This window comes from Ictalurus furcatus, chromosome 14 (assembly GCF_023375685.1).
Source record: "Ictalurus furcatus strain D&B chromosome 14, Billie_1.0, whole genome shotgun sequence".
Classification (NCBI taxonomy): Eukaryota; Metazoa; Chordata; class Actinopteri; order Siluriformes; family Ictaluridae; genus Ictalurus; species Ictalurus furcatus.
This window is the reverse complement of record NC_071268.1, coordinates 18,336,147-18,358,056: the sequence shown is the minus strand read 5'-3', so window position 1 is coordinate 18,358,056 and position 21,910 is coordinate 18,336,147. Positions and strand designations below refer to the sequence as shown.

At 40.7% G+C, this 21,910-nt stretch overlaps 1 protein-coding gene across 2 annotated transcripts in view; it reads right to left on the bottom strand.

The window, feature by feature from the left end:
• The window catches only part of tln2b (talin 2b), a 127,829-nt gene that overhangs the window by 21,357 nt on the left and 84,562 nt on the right, over positions 1–21,910 (bottom strand). For both annotated transcript variants that reach the window (XM_053642244.1, XM_053642245.1), the window contains exons 25-47: positions 21,591–21,725; positions 20,702–20,830; positions 20,432–20,534; positions 19,203–19,411; positions 18,474–18,593; positions 16,925–17,122; positions 15,685–15,824; positions 15,095–15,188; positions 14,263–14,352; positions 14,038–14,160; positions 13,097–13,240; positions 12,314–12,475; positions 12,004–12,144; positions 11,064–11,245; positions 8,976–9,108; positions 8,680–8,781; positions 8,306–8,476; positions 6,107–6,253; positions 5,074–5,175; positions 4,739–4,858; positions 3,891–4,037; positions 921–1,087; positions 615–798 (exon numbers count right to left, since the gene is read on the bottom strand). In XM_053642244.1, the coding sequence (XP_053498219.1) occupies positions 615–798; positions 921–1,087; positions 3,891–4,037; positions 4,739–4,858; positions 5,074–5,175; positions 6,107–6,253; positions 8,306–8,476; positions 8,680–8,781; positions 8,976–9,108; positions 11,064–11,245; positions 12,004–12,144; positions 12,314–12,475; positions 13,097–13,240; positions 14,038–14,160; positions 14,263–14,352; positions 15,095–15,188; positions 15,685–15,824; positions 16,925–17,122; positions 18,474–18,593; positions 19,203–19,411; positions 20,432–20,534; positions 20,702–20,830; positions 21,591–21,725 (3,243 nt within the window). The remainder of the gene's footprint in view (positions 1–614; positions 799–920; positions 1,088–3,890; positions 4,038–4,738; positions 4,859–5,073; positions 5,176–6,106; positions 6,254–8,305; positions 8,477–8,679; positions 8,782–8,975; positions 9,109–11,063; positions 11,246–12,003; positions 12,145–12,313; positions 12,476–13,096; positions 13,241–14,037; positions 14,161–14,262; positions 14,353–15,094; positions 15,189–15,684; positions 15,825–16,924; positions 17,123–18,473; positions 18,594–19,202; positions 19,412–20,431; positions 20,535–20,701; positions 20,831–21,590; positions 21,726–21,910) is intronic.

Here is a 21,910-nt window from a genome sequence, read left to right as displayed (position 1 = left end):
CCCACTGAAGCTAAGCAGCTGTGAGCCTGGCCAGCCTGGATGGGAGACCTCCTGGGGAAAACTAAGTTTGCTGGTGGAAGCGGTATTAGTGAGGCCAGCAGGGGGCGCTCACCCTGTGGTCTGTATGGGGCCTAATTCCCCAGTATAGTGACAGGGACACTATACGGTAAAAACAGCACCGTCTTTCGGATGAGACGTTAAACCGAGGCCCTGATCCTCTGTGGTCATTAAAAATCCCAGGACATTTCTTGTAAAGTGTAGAGGTATAACCCTGGTGTCTTGGCAAAATTCCCCCAATGGCCCTTATCCATCATGGCCCCCCTAATAATCCCCATCTCTGAATTGACTACATCACTCTCTCCTCTCCTCTAATAGCTGGTGTGTGGTGGGCGTTCTGGCGCACTATGGCTGCCGTCACATCATCCAGGTGGATGCTACACACTGGTGGTGGTTGAGGAGATTCCCCCCTATACAACGAAAAGTGCTTTGAGTGCCAAGAAAAGCACTATATAAATCTAAAGAATAATTAATTAGAAGGACCCCAACTACTAGGGTTACAAAACAACAGTAAAGCTATGCAGACTAAACTAAAACACACCGGTCCACCCACACACCTGTGTCTCTGGATCGTCTGAGCCCATGCTGGCAGCCCCTAGTTTGACCACGTCTGTCAGCTGGGTGATGGTCTTGGCGGAGGACTGCGCAGCCTGGGCCAATTTCTCCTGGCTGGATGCTGCGCCAGCCACTAGAAGCTTGGTGTCCTCCACTAGAGCCTTTGCTGTCTTCAGAATGTTCTCCCTAATAAGTGCAAAACACACACACAAAAAAAATCCATCATTGGCATGCTTGAAACAGACAATAAAATCTTTTTTTTTTTTTTTTAAAGGACGGTTCTTTACTTGTTATTAATGGAGTCTTACCTGTGGTCTGCAAAGGACTCTTCATTTTCGGCGTTAAGCGTGCCTGCAGTGGCGAACATGATGGTGGTGTCCAGGTCAGCGATGATGCCAGAGACAGAGCTGGCAGCTGTGATACAGGCCTGGGTGCCTTTGTTACCTGCTTGGAGGGCAGACAACACCATGGACACCTGAAGGAGAGAACACCAGATTATTTAGAGTATGAGACTGGCACAGACATGTGGAAAATGAGTCAAAGGAATTTTAGAATTTGTTGATGGCACTGATTAAAGCAATCATAGTGATTTAGCACATCCTATAACCTGCATCTATCTGCAGGGGGAATGAAGCAAACATAAAGAATGATGAGAAGCAGCTGGGAGCAAAATAAGTAAAGGTGCCATCAATCAAGCAGCAGCCTCATTCTCCTAGGATGAATATTGATGGCTTTGGCACTTTGAGCATAAAAGGTCCATATATATCCACATACAGGCTGATCACAAAGCTGACAGATGAAAGTAGAGAGACAGGAAAGTGAAAATCAAATAAAAGAAAAGAAATTTTTCTGAAATAATTGAAGGGAAGCATTTGAGCAGCTCAACTGACCACCCATATTAGCCTACATTAGTGTAGCAATCATTCCAGCTTGTCGTGAGAAGCAAATTCTCCCCTGCAGTCTCATTTCATTTACTCAGCACTACACTACAGGCACAGCTGGCCACATCTGCACACACCCCTTAACACAGAAATGAAGTCAAGAATTGTTATGGTATTATACATTCAATTGTACCCATTCACAACACAATGGGCAAGAATTCGATAATTAATCTTACACGACTACAAAACCTTCAGTACAAAAGCCACGAACGAACCGAGAATGCATTGTCTACATTATAGCCCAGTGAACGAGAGCTTGTATTAATATCGCATATAAAGCCATAGGCATTGACTCCGCTTCCACTCTAAAATTCAGTAACGGTATCAGTGACAAGCAAATCCTTTGCAGCACACTAGTGGATCCATTTCCTTCACCATAATTACTGTTGCCTAGACAACTTTATTACAGACGTTAACCCATAAAAGCAAAGGCTTTTGATACGTACACCTTAATGCTCTAGATAACACATCACCCTGCATTATTATCAGTTAAAAGCAATTATCAGCTGTTGCTGTGCTTTACCACAGAAGACGGGATCAAATTTACTACCAATATTATCAGGCACAAACAAGGATTTACTTAATTGCTATGACCAAGTTCTTTCAGAGGCAAACGGCATGGTCACCGTTCACTGAAAACACCTCTGAAATTTCTTAAAGGTTTAGTAAGTGATTGCAGTAGAAATTTGCTTTTAAAACTCACAATACAGCCCCTTCATTCAGTATTTCCTCCAATGCCATAAACAATTAGGTGAAATCTAATGAGATACTGATAAACAGACTAGTGTACTGAATAAATTAGGGAATGACTTAAAGGAATAGTCAATGTTAGTGTTCCCGCCAAAAAGGTGCACAGGTCTGACTCCTGGTGCAAGAGGGGGAGCTTTCTAACATGAAAGACAATACAATTGGAAATTTTACTGTTATTTGATATTAAACACACACACACAGGCCAATCCTAGGAGGCAAATCCTCACCACAAACATACATGGGTACATTTGGAATTAGCACACTAGCAGAAAAAAGAAAAAAAAAAAATCCTTTGTATATTCTGCACTCGAAGCATGGCTTTCACAATTATATGTAATATGCAGGCAGGAGGCAGATACGGAGGACACCAACAGTCATAATCCATAGGCTCTAATGTCTCTTTTCTGTGGTGGTCTCAACATTGCCAAGATGTCTACGCATATTGTGTAAGGTGTTTGGTGATCGCTTCTTCTCTCTCTCTCGCTCCTTCTCTCTCACGCGCTCCCACTCTCTAGCTGTTTACCAGTCATTCCAGACAAACCATGATGGAACTGATACCTTTCTAAACCTAATTCAGCCCCTCCCTCTTTCATACAAAGCTACTCTCTGCTGGCTAAACACAACATCTCTGCTAATAGCTGCAATCCATCTCTTCCATATATGGTCATCTCTCAAAAAGTCACGCAAAAAGAAAGATACACCACAACAGCACTCACTGCACCATTTAATCTTTTGTTTACTTCCAGATTCCAAACCTGGAAATGTGATGCTTCCTTGTCCTAATTGGTTGGATGTGCACATACAGGTGCATCTCAAAAAATGTTTTCTCCATAATTTAATTCAAAAAGTAGAACTTTCATATATTCTAGACTCATGACGCATAGAGTAAAATGTTTTAATCTTGATGATCACGGCTTACAGCTCATGAAAATCCAGTATTCCAGTAAAAATCTAGTATTCTAATTTTCTGAGATGCACCTGTAATTGGACTTTATTATTTTTATTATTATTATTTTTTTTTTTTTTTACAGAACCTGGGTTGACACAGAACCCAGAGCTTTTATTCTGAGCAGATATTTAATTCACAGCTGTCACAATGTAAGAAGAACTGCGCCAAATGTTACTGAAATGTTTTGCTAATCCTACCTTTAATGCCAAACATCTCAAGGTTGCAAAATTAAATGCCAATAAACTCAAATGCAGTGATATCAGTTCATCTCTACAGTAATGTTACTTGTGGCACACCAAAATTCCAACCTCAAACCCCATACTGCACTTATTTGATGGTTCCTTGACTTGAATTAATTCATCCCACTGGTTTTCAGTCTGCTTTAACAAGACACAGATGTGTGGTCACTGTTCAACACAAACACTGTTCAGCCCTATAAAAGACTAGTGACAACACTGAACAGATGGCCTTCTTTCCTGAAACAGCAAAGCAGACTACAGTGAAATACAGGCTCATAAAGTAGACATAAACTCCCCTTCTCAATGTGATTTACTACATTCAATGTAAAGTACAAAAGTCTCGGTGAAAGTGGTGCAAAAGGAATGGTGGAGGATGGAAACGAGAGCTATCAGACCTACCTTTTCGGTGACAGCTCGTGCACATTCGATCAGCTCTCTCTTGGTGAAGCTGTCTGTGGGACTCATCTGGAGTGCGCCAGCCTTCTGCACCAGGTAGATACAGCCATGACCGAGCTCCTGCACACGGCTTTTTATCTGCACGCCAACCTGGAGAGGAGCAGAGACGGGTGGCACAGTGAGACCCTGACCAAGTGTACATGCTCAATCCTTCGATCCTAGACTGCTTTGGTTCTTCACATAAAGGCCGATGGGTGAATAATGAAAAGACGGCTAGAGCTGGTGAGTGGGCTGGATGGCACTACACCTTTAGTTTCCTGACACATAGATCCATGGGTAGGTGGTGCTTCATTACCACCTCACCAGAGGCTTTTAAAGCTAGTGGGGGTGCACAGTCACTATGGTAACAGCAGCAGCTGCTTATGTAAAGGCTATTGAGGAGAGTGTGTGGCTCGCAGACACTGGATGCACACACTGGTTTAAAATATACATAATCAAATTGTGATGCATCACTGGCACATCAACTTTACTCTTGATGATAAAGAAATGAACAAAATATGTATGAACATTTGAAAAAAAAAATGCCTAATTGTGGTTTATGGTGTTATATCCAGACAGCATATTATTTGCTTAACCCATTCCATATGTAAAGTTGGAATCTGTTTTTGGAGTACAGCCAGCTGTGCTTCTTGCTTACATGATCTCTGCACTGTATGCATTATCTGCAGCACATGATTATATAATCTGTGTGTTTAAATATGTGCCTCCTGTCCACCCCACCCTACCCCACTCCACTCTTTCCACCCCACTGGTCTGTTGATGACAGACCATCTCTCCAAACTGATCCTCACCTCCTCCGGCTCAGCTGTGGCGGCTGCCAGGCGTCCTTGTTGTGCCAGCTGGATGTAGTCCACAGTCACCTGAGACGCCAGGCCACCCAGCTCCTCCTGGCACGTCACAGACTTAGTCATCTGGAACAGATCACTGTATCAGTGTCCTGTACGTACCTACACTTTTACACCTACACAATCTATACATGTCCATTTTTTTCTACTTACATCAGCTGTTACAGAAAGGCTTGAATACTCAGAGGAATTATCAGAACATATGTACAGTATATGTATACAAGTGTTTAGGAAAGACAGCTGAGAGCATCGGGAGCCGAACGTAATGACGGACTATTTACCATCTCTTGTGCAGTGATAGCGATAGCCTTGGAGAATTTCACCATGGTGGTCTGGTAATCCACAAATGTGCCGTCCGGTTCCGGTGGAGTTCCCTCATCCATCTGAGAGAAATAAAAAATAAATAAATAACACGCAACAAGCTTGATTTCAGCAGAGTTCTCTCACAAAGCAGGCCTTACTGAAACACGAATATGCTGCTCCTCTTAATTACGGTGTTTGCGAAAAATGGGTGTAAAATGAATCTGCAACTATGTTTCAATTGTTGCCAACATCCATCGTGTGTCTTCTTGACAATATAATGAAAGAGTGCAGACACACATAAAGGAGATGAACGGTGGAGTAGGATCAAACGGAGGATAATAATGAGCTCCATGGAGGGATACAGCCGCAGCGACAGTCCCGGTGTGAATGAATGACAGCTGGAGACACTCGGGCTCTCAATGTGAAAAGCCTCCCGCAGATTTCTAATAACAGCTGCTGAAAGGACCTTCTTCCAAGCATCCGCAACCAGAATCGCTCTCTTGGCACAGAGAAAGAACCAGGCTGCTAGCATAACGTGCAAATACTGCTTTCATATTTCTACTATACAGTAGGGTATGTATATCTATTATCAAGTACTATTTCTCAGTTAATAAATCACCAATATGCCATAATTTAGCCATTTGAAAAATCCTAATGACATTCAAACACTAAACTTCCTATCCTTATTTTTAAATCTCGGTAAAGGGTTCACTATTGTAGTTTCAGATACTGTTTTAACTATGCTAATTGCTTTATATTATATTATTGCTTATATTAGAACAACATTTGTGATATATACTGTACATTAGTAAACATACAAACACCTGCTTTTTGAATTTTTATTTCATAAGTTGTTTGGACCCTACAGTATGACCCAGTATGTTAATAGAGTGTATGCTGCATTTTAGCAAGAGGGCCTTTCCATCGGTTTCATTTTTGTAATACTGAAGTGTGTAGTTGCGTACGAAAGGAGTTCTGAAAGATCATGTTATCTTTTGGTTGTCTGCTCACCCGTCCCATGGCCTCAGCGATGGACTCCACCATGCCTCCTACCATCCCTCCCTCACTTGCTGCCTCATTCAGTGTCACCATGATGTCATCTACTGCTTCCTTCATCAGCTGCGCTGCCTCGGCTATTGCATCATGGGTATGGGCTGCCTGTATGAAGATGGTGTGTGTGTGTACCAGTTAATGTACATGGTCGATCAGCTGATTACCACAAAACCTACCCCATATTAAACATCACACTTAAGTGCAAGGAAGAGCTATGCAGAAATACATACATGGACAGGTACACATAATGTCACTCATTTATACAGAATGCACTAAATAACTATACGAGATATAGTCGCAATAAACAATATCAGATTCAACCGCTGTAAAATAAAACCCTAAGCATTAAGGCTGCACAATATATCGTATGTTAATCATCACCACAATATTTACCAGTGTTGGGGAAGCTACTTTGAAGATAGTCATAGTTTGAAGTAGTATGTTAACAGTCATGCTAGCCTTTTAAAAATAGTAGTTAGCAACACTATAAGTTACTTACAAAAAGTAGCTAACTACACTGCAGCTACTTAAATGGGCAACATTTTAGTATGCCATGATTGTGAATCAGCTTATGAATAACTGAATAGTTTTGCATACAGGAATTAAAACACAATTTAAAAATAATTCAGGACAATTATGCAATTATAATGTACACAATTACAACAGTGTTTACCTCTATAGGAGTCCTTAAATTTGTGCTTGAACTCTCAGACATCGTATTAAATTGAAATTGTATAAAATTATTGATACTTCTGATAAGCCAAGAATAATACAACATTATTATTATTATTATTATTATTATTATTATTATTTATTTTTATTTTTTATTATCATCCAAAGATCAATTAATTAATCATGGAAATAATAATAAATAAGCTGACAGGAACTTTTCCCTCTTGCTGCTCCCTTAAACGAGATGTTGAGAATTACAATCAGACAGTTGTATTTAGAACATAAAATAATTCCCACGGCATGCACTGAAACTTGTTGATTTTTTTTTTTATTTTACTTTATTTGTAAGTAAATGTAAACACTGTGTTGCCTGTTAACAACAAAGCACCAGTAATATTACTTTGTATCAGAGAATAAACTCCAGTGTTAATTGATTATAATATTATCATTTACCCGCCCCATACATCACGTAACAAACTGTGGTTGGTCGCTTTGCATGTGTATCAGACGTTCTCTTCCAATCCATGTGAGCTACAATGAGGCTCTTAATTCCTGTGACGCAAGCGTGCACCGCAGATATGCATTGAAGCACACCGTTATAATTGGACAAAATACCTAGTGATTGGTCACGCTACATCACTATCGTTGGAAAAAGTAACTCATTACTGGAAAAGCTACATTATTTTTAAAAGTAGTGGCGCTACTGTCACGCTACTAAAAAAATGTGGTTAAGTTATTAGCGTTATTATTACTTTTAGTTACTCCCAAACACTGATGCTGACTTTTAAATACTACATTCGCAAGAGCCTACAATATGTAAATAAGCAATGTAAGAAACTACCATTCTGCTGTATTATTTGGGCTCTGTGATGATTCTGACCAATCACAGAGGATCCAGATAGGTCAGGGGTGTCAAATCAAGTGAATTTAGAGTCTGTGCTCTAAATAAAAAAAACCTCTTGTGGACTGTAATTGAATTAAAAGACTTGAGAAAATGCTAGTCTCTTTTATTCCACTAAGGAGAAAAACAAAGCAATACTCTCAGGGCCATAAGCTCAGCTACTGACAAAATATGCTAATGATATGTAATGTTTATGTTTCTCCATTTCTAAAAGAACCAATTTAGGGGTTTCACAGCAAAAGGGCTCAATAGTTATTCTATCACAACTTTTATGGTTTTCATTTTGGTTTATTATCCTTTCAGATAAATGCAGATAAATGAACACGTTTAAGAGGAGGTGATGATGTGATATCGACCTATTAAACAGATTTTATTTTTTTTCGTCCATTCCACTTGACATAGCAATGTGCAAAGTGTCCTGTTACCTAAAATGAGCGACACGCCGAAATAGATTTTCTGGAAAATTTGGCATATGGACATTCCACAGATTAATAGTTCCAGCTTCATATTTTTCTTCTCATAGTACTCAATGCTCTCTACATGCTGTGCATCTCTGTATGATGAGAAATAAAGCTCTGTTTTACCTTAGGATTTCCTCCACCCTCTTTGGCTGCGTAGAGCATCTGCAGTGCAGACTCGGCAAGGGTCTTGGTCTGGTCCAGGATGTTCATCTGCTGCTGGTGGTCCATGTGCTTAGAGGCCAGTCCCACTGAAGCCACGATGAATGGCTCAAAGTAGCTAGCCAGCTGACTCACCTGTGAGAGGATGGAAACTAAGCAAATCAAAGCTAGTCACAGCCAGAGAGGTGTACTGCTGATTTAAGCCTAATGCTCTTTTATTGGAACAGTGTGGTTGGGCTAATCTAGAATAAATTGCAATGTATAACACAATGATGTATACCACAGGAGACATTTGCTATGTGAAAAGGCCAGTGTGTATATGTGCAAGTGTGTGTGACCTTGTGTCCAAGCTGTGCGGCCTCCCCACGGGCTGCGGTGGAGATGGGTTCAATCAGATGGCCGATTTCCTGCACGGCCGAGGTCACCTGCTCCTGCACAGCCTGCACAATCACCAATACAGCCACATTAGCTAGAATGCTGGCACTGTCCCAAATCAACAAAGCTGCTACAACACCTGCTCATCAGCAGAAGGACAACTCCATACCCAGTGAATAGGAGGAATATTTCCAGCACCTGATCATGTGGAAACAAACACTTATAGGCAGATGACATACAGACTGATGCATTTTAGCACCTCTAATGAGATGTCGTCTCTGCATGGCAGACTCTGGCCCACGGCAGCTAAGGAGGCTTGCTCTATGTCTCGGATGCACTTGTTGATGCTGTCGATGCTGTGATCACACTCCCGCTGACCTGGAGCCTTGTCCCTGTAGCAACATAAAGAGGGAGATGGTGCTGACTCTTGCCTTTCGTACTATTCCATCAAGACATTAGATACATTACAGTTGCAAAAAGTAAGGGAATTAGTGCAGACGCAACCATTTCTAAGCACCCACTCAAATACACACACTAATATGCACCCATTGGCTGTGCGCCAATTGCAATTGGATGTATTGGAAGGACAATGGAGCTGGAGGGCAGCCAAGTGGTCACAGATCCCTTCTGCTGATACTGATCCTGTTGAGCAGGCTGTTGGCTGAGAGCACACCCTTATAGACTGGTATCTGATCTCAAATCAGCCTGTCTACATGCACAAAAGACATTAACATGGACTACTGCCTGATCTCAAATCAGCTCTATGTGCACAAGAAACATTAACATGGACTACTGCCTGATCTCAAATCAGTTCACTCAATCCACTAAATCTCCAAAGGCATACCATGAACATAGAAACACTGAGCACCACTGCACAGCTCTGTGCAATTTGACTAAGGCAGCTATTTAGCTGTGACTATGGAGATAAACATCGACTGTTGGACAATCGTATTCTTTTAAGAGAAACATAAACGATGCGTCACACCACAATATAGAATATTAGGTGCTTTATGCATAAAATGGCACAAAATAAGAGCTTATCCGACACAGTTTTACAGTTGCCTGCGGCCCCCGCAGTACTATTGAGAGTACTGTAATAATATATGGAAGCCATTGCATCTGCCAGTGAAAACAGCAAATCTTAACTAAACAAAAATGACAAACAGCAAAAAAAAAAAAAAGATGTGGTGAATTGCTATTATATGTTTTCCACAGTCCACGGAAACTCACAACTGAGAAACAGATTACAGTGAAACTGAAATGTAAAGACTGATATTCCACATCAGAGTAAAATGGAAAGAAAGTCATAACACGAAAGTCACAACACAGTGTACATGTATGATTCACCCACACACACACTGTATATCTATATCTTATGGAACATTTCTATTTTTTGCTGATTCCTAAAATATGCAAGCTTCTACAGCAAGCTTCTACATTGTAAGTATGACAATGCATGAATGATTTCTTCCACCACTCTTTCACTCTGGCTGACAGTGGGAAGGGGGAATTAGAGCAACCCTGAGTTTCTATATAAAGCCTACTCAAATGTACGTTTCCCCCTCATTTCCTCCCAATTTGGTTATTTAATTAAAAACGAATTTATTTATTTATAAAGTACCGATTCACATTGTACTGCACATGAAACAACATGGTACAAGAAATAAAACAGCGGCCATAATATCATATAAATTAATAAAACATTAAACAATAAAACACAAAAACAGCAATATATACAAATAGCACCAAGCGAGCCTGTGCAAATGCCACAGCATACATGTTTTAAGACTATATTTAAATTCTTGAACAGTAGGGGGTTTGGTACACTGTATCAGAGTCCAGGGGTGCAGACAGCACTTCTCGGTCACCCTTGAGTTTTAACTGTGATCTTGTGAGGTAGATCTCATGGATCTTTGCGCATTCAAAAGTGACTGGAATTCAACAAAGAGGGACCACAGACCATGAAGAGCTTTAAAAAAAAATAATAACGCAAATTCCAACACATTAACTAGTTCCCCCCTACACAACAGCTACCAAACACTACATCTTTTCAAACTGCTGCTTATGCTATATCAATTATTCAGCAGAACACACCCAGAAGAAAGCACTATTTACCCTCTGAGCTTACAGACACCCACAATTGGATAGTGTCAGTGATTGACAGGGGAGAGCCAACTTTGCTCTTTCGTACCTTTGGCCACAGATATATTTGTATTAGTATACAGTGTATTTGATCCATGACTGTGAGGATCTAAACCTCAAGGACTGCAAGTGTCAGCATGAAGAAATAACTTTGATCTCTGTGATTTCCATGGTGAAAAAAAAAAATGGAGAAAAGTGCACAAACCTGATGGCGGTGATGAGGCTCTTAATGGAGTCCGACACGGTGCGAGAATGGCCTGCCAAGACTGACCATGTAGGTGGGTCTTTAGGGTTGAGGATGAGAGAGCGAGCACTTTTCAACAGCTGGGTGGAGCTGTCCAGCATAGAACGAGCCGAGCGCAGGATTGGCTCCTGAGCTGCCGAGCCCTGGAAAGGAAGGATATACAAACAAACAACAAATTAAATAATTCAAAGATTATTTTGCTCCACCACTTAAGTCCACACACATTTCCTGGACAGTTTTTAGCAAAACTCGGATCACGTTCAGGGTTAATTCCTATAAAGAGTCACCAAAGGAAAAAAAAAAAAAACAAACAAACAAAAAAAAAACTTTAATTTAAATTTTTTTTAAAAAAAATACACGAATACCAACTGAAACTACACATCTAAAAGTCTAAAGTCAGTTGCTCTTAGATATTCACACAACTCCATGTTTTCTAGATCCTCCACCGACAACCTCTACCTCAACAGGCTCGCCGCCAAACTGTGGTGATAAACCTTGTAAAAGCAGAGGAAGTGTGTTTTACAAACACTGTAAAAATGAAGACGACCGCAATTTCACCTTGAGTAATTCCCTGACTACGAAAAGGAAGTGGCTCATCAAACTACTGCTGCCTTGTTCTTCTGAAACTGAGAGCAGCCACTTTGCTTTGGCACAGGATTAAAGGTAATAGATCAAAGGTACTCAAGTCACCTACTTATTCATAAAGGCTATGGGAGCAGTCAGAAAGGCCATTTTATAGTGCATTCTCAACAGAAATCAACAGACAAAGGAGCAGTCTGAGGCTAAGAGCTAGCAAGGACCTGCTGTAATTTTCATGAGAAAATGCTCTTTAAAAAAGGCAGCTTTCAGTAACACACCATAAATAAGGCATCTGATGTGCTACTGGATGACATTATCTCACCTCGTTGCTTATCTGAGCAGGAATGCTGGCGAACTCTGGGTTAGAAGCAAATGTGGCGAGATTCTCCACTGCCTGTATGAGGGGGGCCGTGGCAACACGACATTTTTCGCGGTTCTCATCGGAAAAATCTCCATCCAGGGCCTTTGAGAAGGGGCAGGGGGGATGGACAAAAAAAAATCCCCTCCACATTTTATTACCAATAACAATATTTTACTTGCAAAACTAGAAAAGCAAATGCATCATTCACTATTACTACTATAGTTAATTAAAAAAAAAGAAGAAAAAAAAAAAGCACTAACTCTAATCTTACCTTAATAGTTTTGACAAGGTTAGCCGTGGTGTTGGCCACTTCTTTGGCTGACTGCACAAAATGTCTCCTGGCGACAGGATTAGCGGTTTTGGATGACGCTAGACGACAGGCATTGCAGAGAGCTGAAGTGTGCTTGGCTACAATCGTGGCTGCTGACAGAACCTATTCAGGGAAATATAACCATGAAAAACACATTTTATCTGCTTTGTCTAGTAAGGGTCACAAAATTGTTCATTTAAGATCTCAATATATAACACACACACAAAATTTGCTGCAACGGCAATACATTGCCCAGTTCTGGTTACTGGGAAAATTGACTATGGCTAAAAAATAAAAAGGCACATTAATAATTAATACTAATGGAAAGAAACAAGTGTCCTCAAAATTATTCTCAGTAAATTTTTTTTTTTTTTTTTTTTTTTTAAATCAGCAAGTTGTTAGCCAAAGTGTCAGCTATGAGATGTGGTTTTCCATCCTCTTAATGCATGTAAAAGACTGTTTGAGTCTGGCTATTTTTTGAGTCAGGTACAGTTACAGCATTGAGGCTTGTCACACCACAATGAAATGCATTGTTTAAACATATCTATATACTAAATTAATAATATTCATTTTGTGAAAGGAGTATTTTTTTTGGTTGTTCAACCTAATTGTTCACCAGGCAAATAAGAAAGGAAAAAAAACCCCCACAAAACTTGCTTGTTCCAGGCACCCATGCTACTGATCTGTCCACCCCTGTAATCTATTAAAAAGGCAGGGGGTTAAAACTAAAGGCTAATTTGTCACCTGGGAGGGACTACTTGCAGGGTCTACCAGGCTCTGACATGCCATCTGAATGGCCTGGTTAGCTTTGGCGAACTGGATGGGGTCCACCAATCCCTGATGGCCTGACTGACTGTTAGGATCTGACACACCCACCAGATATGATGCCTACAGACCAGAGAAAGAGAAAAATTAGGTTGAGTGTTGATTTTCTCTGAACCGTAATAATGTTTTATGCACTAATGGTTTGAGAAAGGTGTTAATAAGTACAGAAGGTTTTTCCACAATTTTTATAAAGCAAATCAAGTCATAATCAGAAAATGAGAATATTCACAAGATATTATTTATATATATATATATATATATATATATATATATATATATATATATATATATATATATATATATATATACACACACACACACACACACACACACACATATATATATAGTTTATTAATAATTATTGCAATAATTGTTTTACATAAAAGCCTGTAATATGCAAATTAGCACTGTAAAAAACACTGTTTTGTTCTGTGAGAAACTCATTGAGTTTTCATTTTTTTTTTTTTTTTTTTTTTTTAAACCATAGCATTGTCATGACCCAAACAGGGCAGAACAATTCATTTTGATCCAAGGAACCCAGGTCAGTCTAACTGTGACACATCATGGGTACACTAATTTATATTCGCGCAGCCCTAGAATACCAAAATAATGCAGTCTTCCCAGTGTAAAGAACTTACTGTAGGAAAAATTTAACTGGAACACAGATCATCTAAATTTGCGTAGCTCCTTTAGAGTCTTTTAAAAATATTCAGCTGTCTTTGGTCTCTAATTATATGAATGCTTATGCAAGAACGTAACCAAATAGTTGTGTGAAGGTAATCAGGAAATGTGGATCAGATACATCAGACAGTCTTTTTAACGCCAGACAAAAGAATGACGAGCTTTTTTGGTGCACTCACCTGGCCGGCTGCCTCGGTCAGTCCACACAGTGCTTTGGATGCCACACCCACACACTCCCCAAAGGCCGGAACGTCTCCTGTCTTACAGTGTTGCGAAATACCTGCCATGGACTCTCCCAGCACCTGATATACACAACAAGGTATATAGGTCTCTACTCCTTACAGTATGTATAGTGCAAGATACCCTTATTTTACACAGTGTCAATGCAATATAGAAGTTTTTACCTTGGAGTTCTCCATTACACTCTCAATGCAATCAAAGTAGGAGAGATCACTGACAGGTTCATTGGGGTTATCTAGCATTCCTCTAACCGCCTGAAGAAAGAGAACAGAGCAAAAGATATCACAGGGATGTTGAGATGATGACTCATTTCTGTCCCTACTGAGTCTAGTGATCAAATGGCTAATATTTCAATATCCCTCAATATTGCAAGGAATTTGAGCTCTAGGTTCCATGAGTCAATATGACAGCCACAACCAGATGAATAATCCAGCAGGGGTCACTATAAAGAAAAAAAGAACACTGTGTGTGTGTGTGCGTGTGTGTGTGTGCGTGTGTGTGTGTGTGTGTGTATGAGGGATGATATAACAATACATTATTCAAAATGAACCTATTATGTGTTCTAAGCAGATATGCTTACAGATATGAATAGCACATATTAGACACATGAGCAAGCAGTCATATTTGAAGCTTGTGGGACATAAAAGATGACACTGATTAACGCACAGATGCATTGGCAGTTTAAATTCAGCTACTAGTTTGTTCCTGTCCTGGGAAATAGAACCAACTAAATTTGTTAAAAAATATCACGCACTGATACAAACAAAAATAATAACAGTGAGTGAGATTTAAAAAATTGTCCCGGACACATCCCTAGTTGAGATGAATTATGAACTTGAGTGCATAAAAAAGTAATTTTTTTTTTGTTTTAAAGGTTATGTTTAAATATAAATCGGATATTTGTTGCCCCAAACAGATACAGGATGCAGCTACAGGCATCATTTTGCATCTCTGTGGTGCTCATATAAAACACGAGGTTGAAATGTATTTGCTAACCTCTAGCTCACGTAAAGCATTATCACACTCCTTCTGGCCAGGTGCCTGCTGAGTACACAGCGTGATGAGCTGGTTAATGCTCTCAGTAACAGCTCTGAAACACATTGCACATAGCATATTATAAAAAACACACCACATTTCCAGAAATAAGCACTACAAAGCTCTCAGTTGTGCTATGCCGACACCAACTGATCCTCATAAGTCTTACTGATCTTTAAATTTGTACTTCCTCATGCATTGCTATAACTCAAGTCCAACACACACGCACAGATCTACGTGCATGAATCTTATCCTCCATTTCCCTCATTAAGGAGAGAGAAATCAATAAAGCAGAAAGCCCAGTGGTGCATCTGTCTCTCTCGTCCACCTGAGGCAATTTCACACCCTCGGGCAGTGAAACAGGCTCAGATGCTGCACACTTGGCTCCAGATAGAACACACTCCTCATTTCCAAATTCTCCTTTTGTACTTAAAAGTATAAAGGCCTTGTGGTTTTTGCCACTTTTGACTAGATTTCACTGGCTCTCGCCATCGGGTTGGAAAGTTTATGATGATGATGATGCACATAACTGCCAACTACAATCCACTTACCTTGCTGCAGCTGCGAGAAGATTCTTGGCATTAGCAGCTCCAGGATCCACAGACAGCGATTTGGCAGCCAGCAGCAGCTTGCTGGAGGCCATTGAGATGTTCTTCAGATTGCCAATCACCTGCATTTGGTCATCTTTGGACTGAAAAGTAAAAGAAAAAGTAATCACAAATATTCAGCTCACATGATAGTATGCTTTTTTTTGGGCAGTGTGGTGAAATAGCAAAGACAACACAGTAGGGAATGGTTTCCCTGGAAAGAAATACTAGTAAACAGGTTTTAAACGTGCAGGCCATTGATGTTTTTTTTAAATTGATGAATTCTGAGCATCTTCAGTGGTGCTATACTGAAACAAAACTGTCTACATTAAGCACTGCGTAGCAGCACAAGTTCATGTTTATTATTATTAGACTGTGCTGCCAGTCCTCTCCTCCCTCCCCATCCCTCACTCACTCTTATTGGGCATGTCATGCTCCATCACCCTTCTTCCCCAACCCATCTCTCCAAATTAATGAGCAAAATAAGCAGAACAAGAACATCATCAAGGGTTCACTGATGGAGTGTCTCCTGTGCTCCCGGGGATGATCGTGTGCCTAAATGAATTAAACGAGGAGGTCTAATTAAGAAATGAATCTAAAACATTTCACAGCTGCTTAATACCACTTTGAGCCTCAGTGAATCAATTTATTTGAAGATCTTCATGATCTATAATTTGTTTATGATAATATATTAGTTTTTTTTTTTTTTTTTTTTTACATGAATGCCCAACACTTTCCTGACCCGTGTCTGGCACGAAAATTTAACAAAATTTGCTTGTACCATTATTGCAGGTTTGAAAGGTGGACTGTCTAGGACCTGGACCAAAATAAACAAAAGCAACTGCAGAAGATTAGGCAAAAGTGGACTCCCTGCTGTGGAAATTTTATTGTTAATAACGGTCCAGATTTTTGGTACATTTGCTTCAGAATTTACTTGAATGTAACTAGACATTATAAAAGTGTCAGAGCACACTTTTATATTATAAAATATGCCATTAATGTGTGTAATTTGTTATGAAGTTATGAATTATATTCTAAAAATCACACACGAGTAACCACAGAGAATAAACCTGACAGTTACACTTGATGCCTTTTAACTATGAAATAGTCTTTATAAGTTAATGTAGCATGAAAGCCAGCTGTTCTGTTTGAGGTCACTGGCTCGTTCCAGGCAGAAATGGGTCGTGCACTATTAGACTTGTACCTGAGTGTGTCCAGCCATCTCAATGCCGGCGTCCAGGAACTCGTCAAAGTCCTGACTGAATTTTCCAGAGGCCACAGCAAGCTGGCTGCTGGTGCCGCGTGTTGAGTGCACCACTTCTCCAGCAGAATGGTTCAGCTCAGCAGCTGTGTGGTTCAGGTCAGTTTGAGCCTCCTGGAATGACTTGGAGCATGGAGGCAACTGCACAGAGACACAGAGGCTGAAACAGTGCTGTGGTGAAGATATGTAACAGGAGACTCCTACTCCTATAACCCCCCCCCCCCCCAAACATGTGTATAGTGTTCCCGTTAAACCAAGACATTAATTTCCAGTACTTCCTCTCCGATGGAAATGTATTATGTCTACCAATATAGACCATTATGTGTGTTTTCTCTGTGGACTTTACACAAATACAAGCTCAATGTCAAATAATTCTGCAGAGTGTACTTTACAAACTCCTGTGGGCTTGCTTTTATGAATGATTTTCATTTAATCATGTAGCCATATGCTGTACTCCCTGCTTCTTTCCTGTGGGTTCTCTGGTTTTCCTCAAATTGCCCAACAACGTCAGTAGGTGGACTGTCCACACTAAATTGCTCCCTAGGTTTCGCCGAGTGGGAGAACCAGAACCAGTGGATGGGACACCAATCCATCACAGAGCACCATGCATGCACACACATTCACACACTCATTCACACCGGGGCAATTTACCATAGCCAGTCCACCTACTGCCATGTTTTGGAAAGGGGGAGGTAACTGGAGAACACAGAGGAAACCCTGGAGCTGTGGGACGGCACCGTTACCTACTGCTCCCTGTACCACCCAAACATATCGTGATGCTCTGTACTTTCTCCCCTATGAAATTCTGACAATTGGTAGGCCTATATTGTAAAATATATTTGTACAAATATTAACATATTAAAACATCCATCCAACCATTTTTTTCCATTACTGCTTATCCTACACAGGGTTGCGAGGAGGCTGGAGCCTATCTCAGGGAACTCTGGGACCAAGGCAGGGGACACCCTGGACGTAGTGCCAACCCATCACAGGGCACAATCACACACACATTCATACACTACAAGCAATTTGCAAACGCCAATCAGCCTACAACACGTGTCTTTGGATAGGGGAAGGAAACAGGACTACCAAGAGGAAACCCCTGAAGCACAGTTACAAGGCAAACATGCTAACCACTAAGCCACAACGCCCAAATACAACCCCCCCCCTCCATTTTAAACATGTATTTATTAAAATATAGATACTTTGCCTACTTCAATGTTATTGATATGATTTCCTGTTTCCAGCACAACCACAATAGAACAAATGATGCCACAACATTAAAAGAAAATCCAAAGAAAATCAAACAACTGGTCAACAGATTCAATACTATATTGTCATACTCAAAGGGTTACATCAGTTCTTAAAACACCACCAGACATCAGTTCTTCAGAGTGTCTGACTTTTGCATGGGTTGGATTAGGCCAGTAAAGTGAGCTAATGAATTATCAGTGATAACAAATGTGTTTCAGATAAAACAATAAAGACTCACATTTTCCACCAGAAGTTTCTTGCTGGCTTCTCCAATGCTCCTCAGAGCCATGTCTACGTCTTTCTGTCCCGGCAAACAGTTTACACAGTTATTCAGAGAGTGAGACACAGCCTTTGCTACCTGAAACACACACACACACACACACACACACACACACACACACAGTTATTGTTCTGACAGTACACCATTGCATCCTAACAGCTCTATGCCCTAAGGGGAAGAATCTAAAATGCTAATCAGACCCAGAGCAGAGCAATTCATGTTTCTTAATTTATGCCACTGTCATATACATATGCCAAACAATATGTTTATCTCCCAAAGGTGCCACCGCAAATCAGGAGAAAATGTTGCAGCATTCCAGATATCAGGTCTCAGAGTGCAGAGTAGCTAATAGACAACAACTTGATTAACAGGGCATAATTGCACTGAAATAGGGCAGTGTGCTACTTTCCAAATACTACTGAGAAGTGAGAGAGAGTATAACCAAGAAAGAGAACAAGACAGGAGTGAGAGTCAAATCGAGGCAGTGGAATGCAGGACATTTCCTCAAAAAACAAAAAAAACCAAAAAAAAAAACCCCAAAATCTTTCCCCCCCTCACTTGACCTGTATAAGGCGAAAGTTTTCAGAATTTCATAATAGGCAAGACGTTATAGCAGAAATGCTTAAATAAAAACAAACAAAAAAAACACCAGGGCTGAAGCAGTGAAGACTGAGTATGATATTTGACCTGCGCTAGTCTCTGTTGGCTCTCTGCGTCTCCAGGGCACACCAGGGCCTGCTGGGCCTCGTGGATTAGCATGGTCGAGCCCTCCATTACATGACTGGCTGAATCCAACATGGCGGCTGCAGACTGCCTCTCCGCATTGCACGCAGCCACTCCACGTGCAGCCTGCGCCAGAGTTCGCAGAGCCTGGGCCGTCTCCCTTGCGGCCACACCTGAACACACACGCATAAATTCCATCATTATACTTAATGTTCCCCAATTTTCTACCACTACCCCAGAACACTTAAGAGATTTCATTCCTTGTAACAGTTTTGTTTTTCAACTGCTTACTGTGTACAGTCTGAACTCATAAACATGCCCAAATATACCCAAACAAGAGCAGAAACACAGCCCACTCAAGAGATTCTTTACTAATCCTAATTTGCTAATCAGCCTCCTATCAAACGCTTTTAGTGCTCACCACACTAGCCTCATTAAGGGACAGGTCGAAGTGGAACTACTGTCCTTTCCTCATCCTACAAGACAGAAAAGGCTGACCATGAACACTGGCAAATCGCATCAAACTGCATTATTCAGGAAATAGCCCCGGATTGCTGATGCTATGTTAAATGTAGTGAAAATAAGATTAATGAGAAAGGGGAGCTGCACCCCAGGGCTACGGTGGCTCTGCAAACAGACTGGGACGAGCCAACACGCCCATGAAGAGGGTGAAAAAGCACACACAAGAGAGCACCAGTAGATGCTTCACAGCCAGAAATTTTGGCACTTGAACGTTAAACTGTCTTTTAGACACTGATAGGATGCTAATGCAAAAAAAAAAAAATGCTGCAAGTGTGTATTTAAACTACATAGGACAAAGGTTCAACATCTGTAAAGAAAATAATTCATGCTCTGTTCAAGCAAATGACATTATGTCAAGTGCTTAATGTTGTGTTCTTGTCCCACTGCACCAAGACTGACTTGGAGACTCACTAGTTCATTTGTAACATTTGTGTTCTTAATCATCAGCAATACGAACAACATTTCGAGAAAACACAAACCCTTTCAGATGCTTGTGGATTATCTGAATAGCATGTGTGCCTGCATAGGAATAATAACTTGTTTATTTTACATTCACAGTGATCACCGACACCTCTGCATAAACTCTGCAACTTGTATGTGTTTTTTAAAAATATAATTTTAGTATTGATTTTTAGCAAACAAAAGGTTTCCAAACATATGGACTGACATACCAGTGTAGTGTTGATTGCCCTGGGCAGCACAGGTGAGCAGCTGAGCCATGGAAGAGCCCACAGCCTTGGAGGTGCTCCCCAGGTCCTGAGCACATTTCTCCAGCTGCACAAATACAAAAAGTCACACATAGTCACTGCATGTAGCCTACACAGCTTCAGGCTAGGCTCAAAATGATTTACACACACAAACACATAGACTCAGACATGGACACAAACAGCCAGAGACTGACACAAAGATGGACATACACACACAGACGCACACAAACACACCGATTCGCCAGGTAGCGGTTTGAGTTGTCCATCAAATGCAGCCATCTTGGCATCCTGGAGTTCATTCTTCAAGGTCTGGACAGTGCTGAGAGCTGAATCTATCTCCAGAGGCCCACATGCTTCATGAGCCTAAATCAGGAGAAACCTTCACAATGCAATTCTCACTACAATACAGAGTGCGACGCAGCCTGTTAAAAGGCCATATTACAACATGAAATACCACAACAACAACAAAAAAATGACATTATCCTTTTATAACAATGGTTTCAAAACATCAAAATAACAAAATCACAATTAATTCCATTCACGAGTAACTACACAAAGGCAATACAGATTTCTTATTCATCCAAATTAGCTGCTTTAGAACAATTTTTACATTTACACTGGGAGTTCTGTAGCATTTGGACGGTTTACAACGGCCAATATTTCCCCCAAGATTTAGTTGGGGCTGTTCTGCAGAGTCGGGTCTTATAGCATGATGTGCTTGGAACAGGGCAACTATTCACAAGACACCACGTTCCTGTGCTATGTAAACCAAGTATGCTAAATTTCTTTTCTGCACTCCACTTCTCTGATACATTCATTAAATTCTTAGCACACACATTCTGCCACAATGCCTGAATGCAGGTAATCATTGACATGATAACATTCTGCAAGCCCGAAAATAATAACGGTGACTTAATTAATGTCCGACGTTATTATAGGAAGCCGCGGCATGACAGTAATTAGCCTAGAACATCCACTGGCCTAAAACATGCTAGCTCAGGCAGCCCTTTCTAGTTTGGTTAATTAGTGTTCATTTGTTCCTAGTCAGATAGCAGAGCAACTTAAAATATCTTTCTTTGTGCAATCCCAGGTGAATGGATGTGAGGGATGTGAGAAAATAGACCTTCTGTGCAGCTGTCCTGAGCTCTGCCAGGCAGGTGGCCAGGTTCTTGGCGCATTGTCCCAGTTGCATAGCTGCTGCCTGGTCTGTTACAGTCGGGACGGCCGACTTTGCCGAAGTAACCATCTTACCGCCCGGCTTTGGGATGAAACAAGCCGAAACAAAAACTCTGAATCAATGCTTAAGATGTGTAAATGCTAAAGCAGCAAAGACAAGGTAATCTTTAGCATCTTTATGCTTGTTTAAGATAAAAAAAAAAAAAAAAAATCCTGACAGAAAAGAAAAGCGTAAACAGAATAGGTCAGTAATGAGTGCTGGGGTTT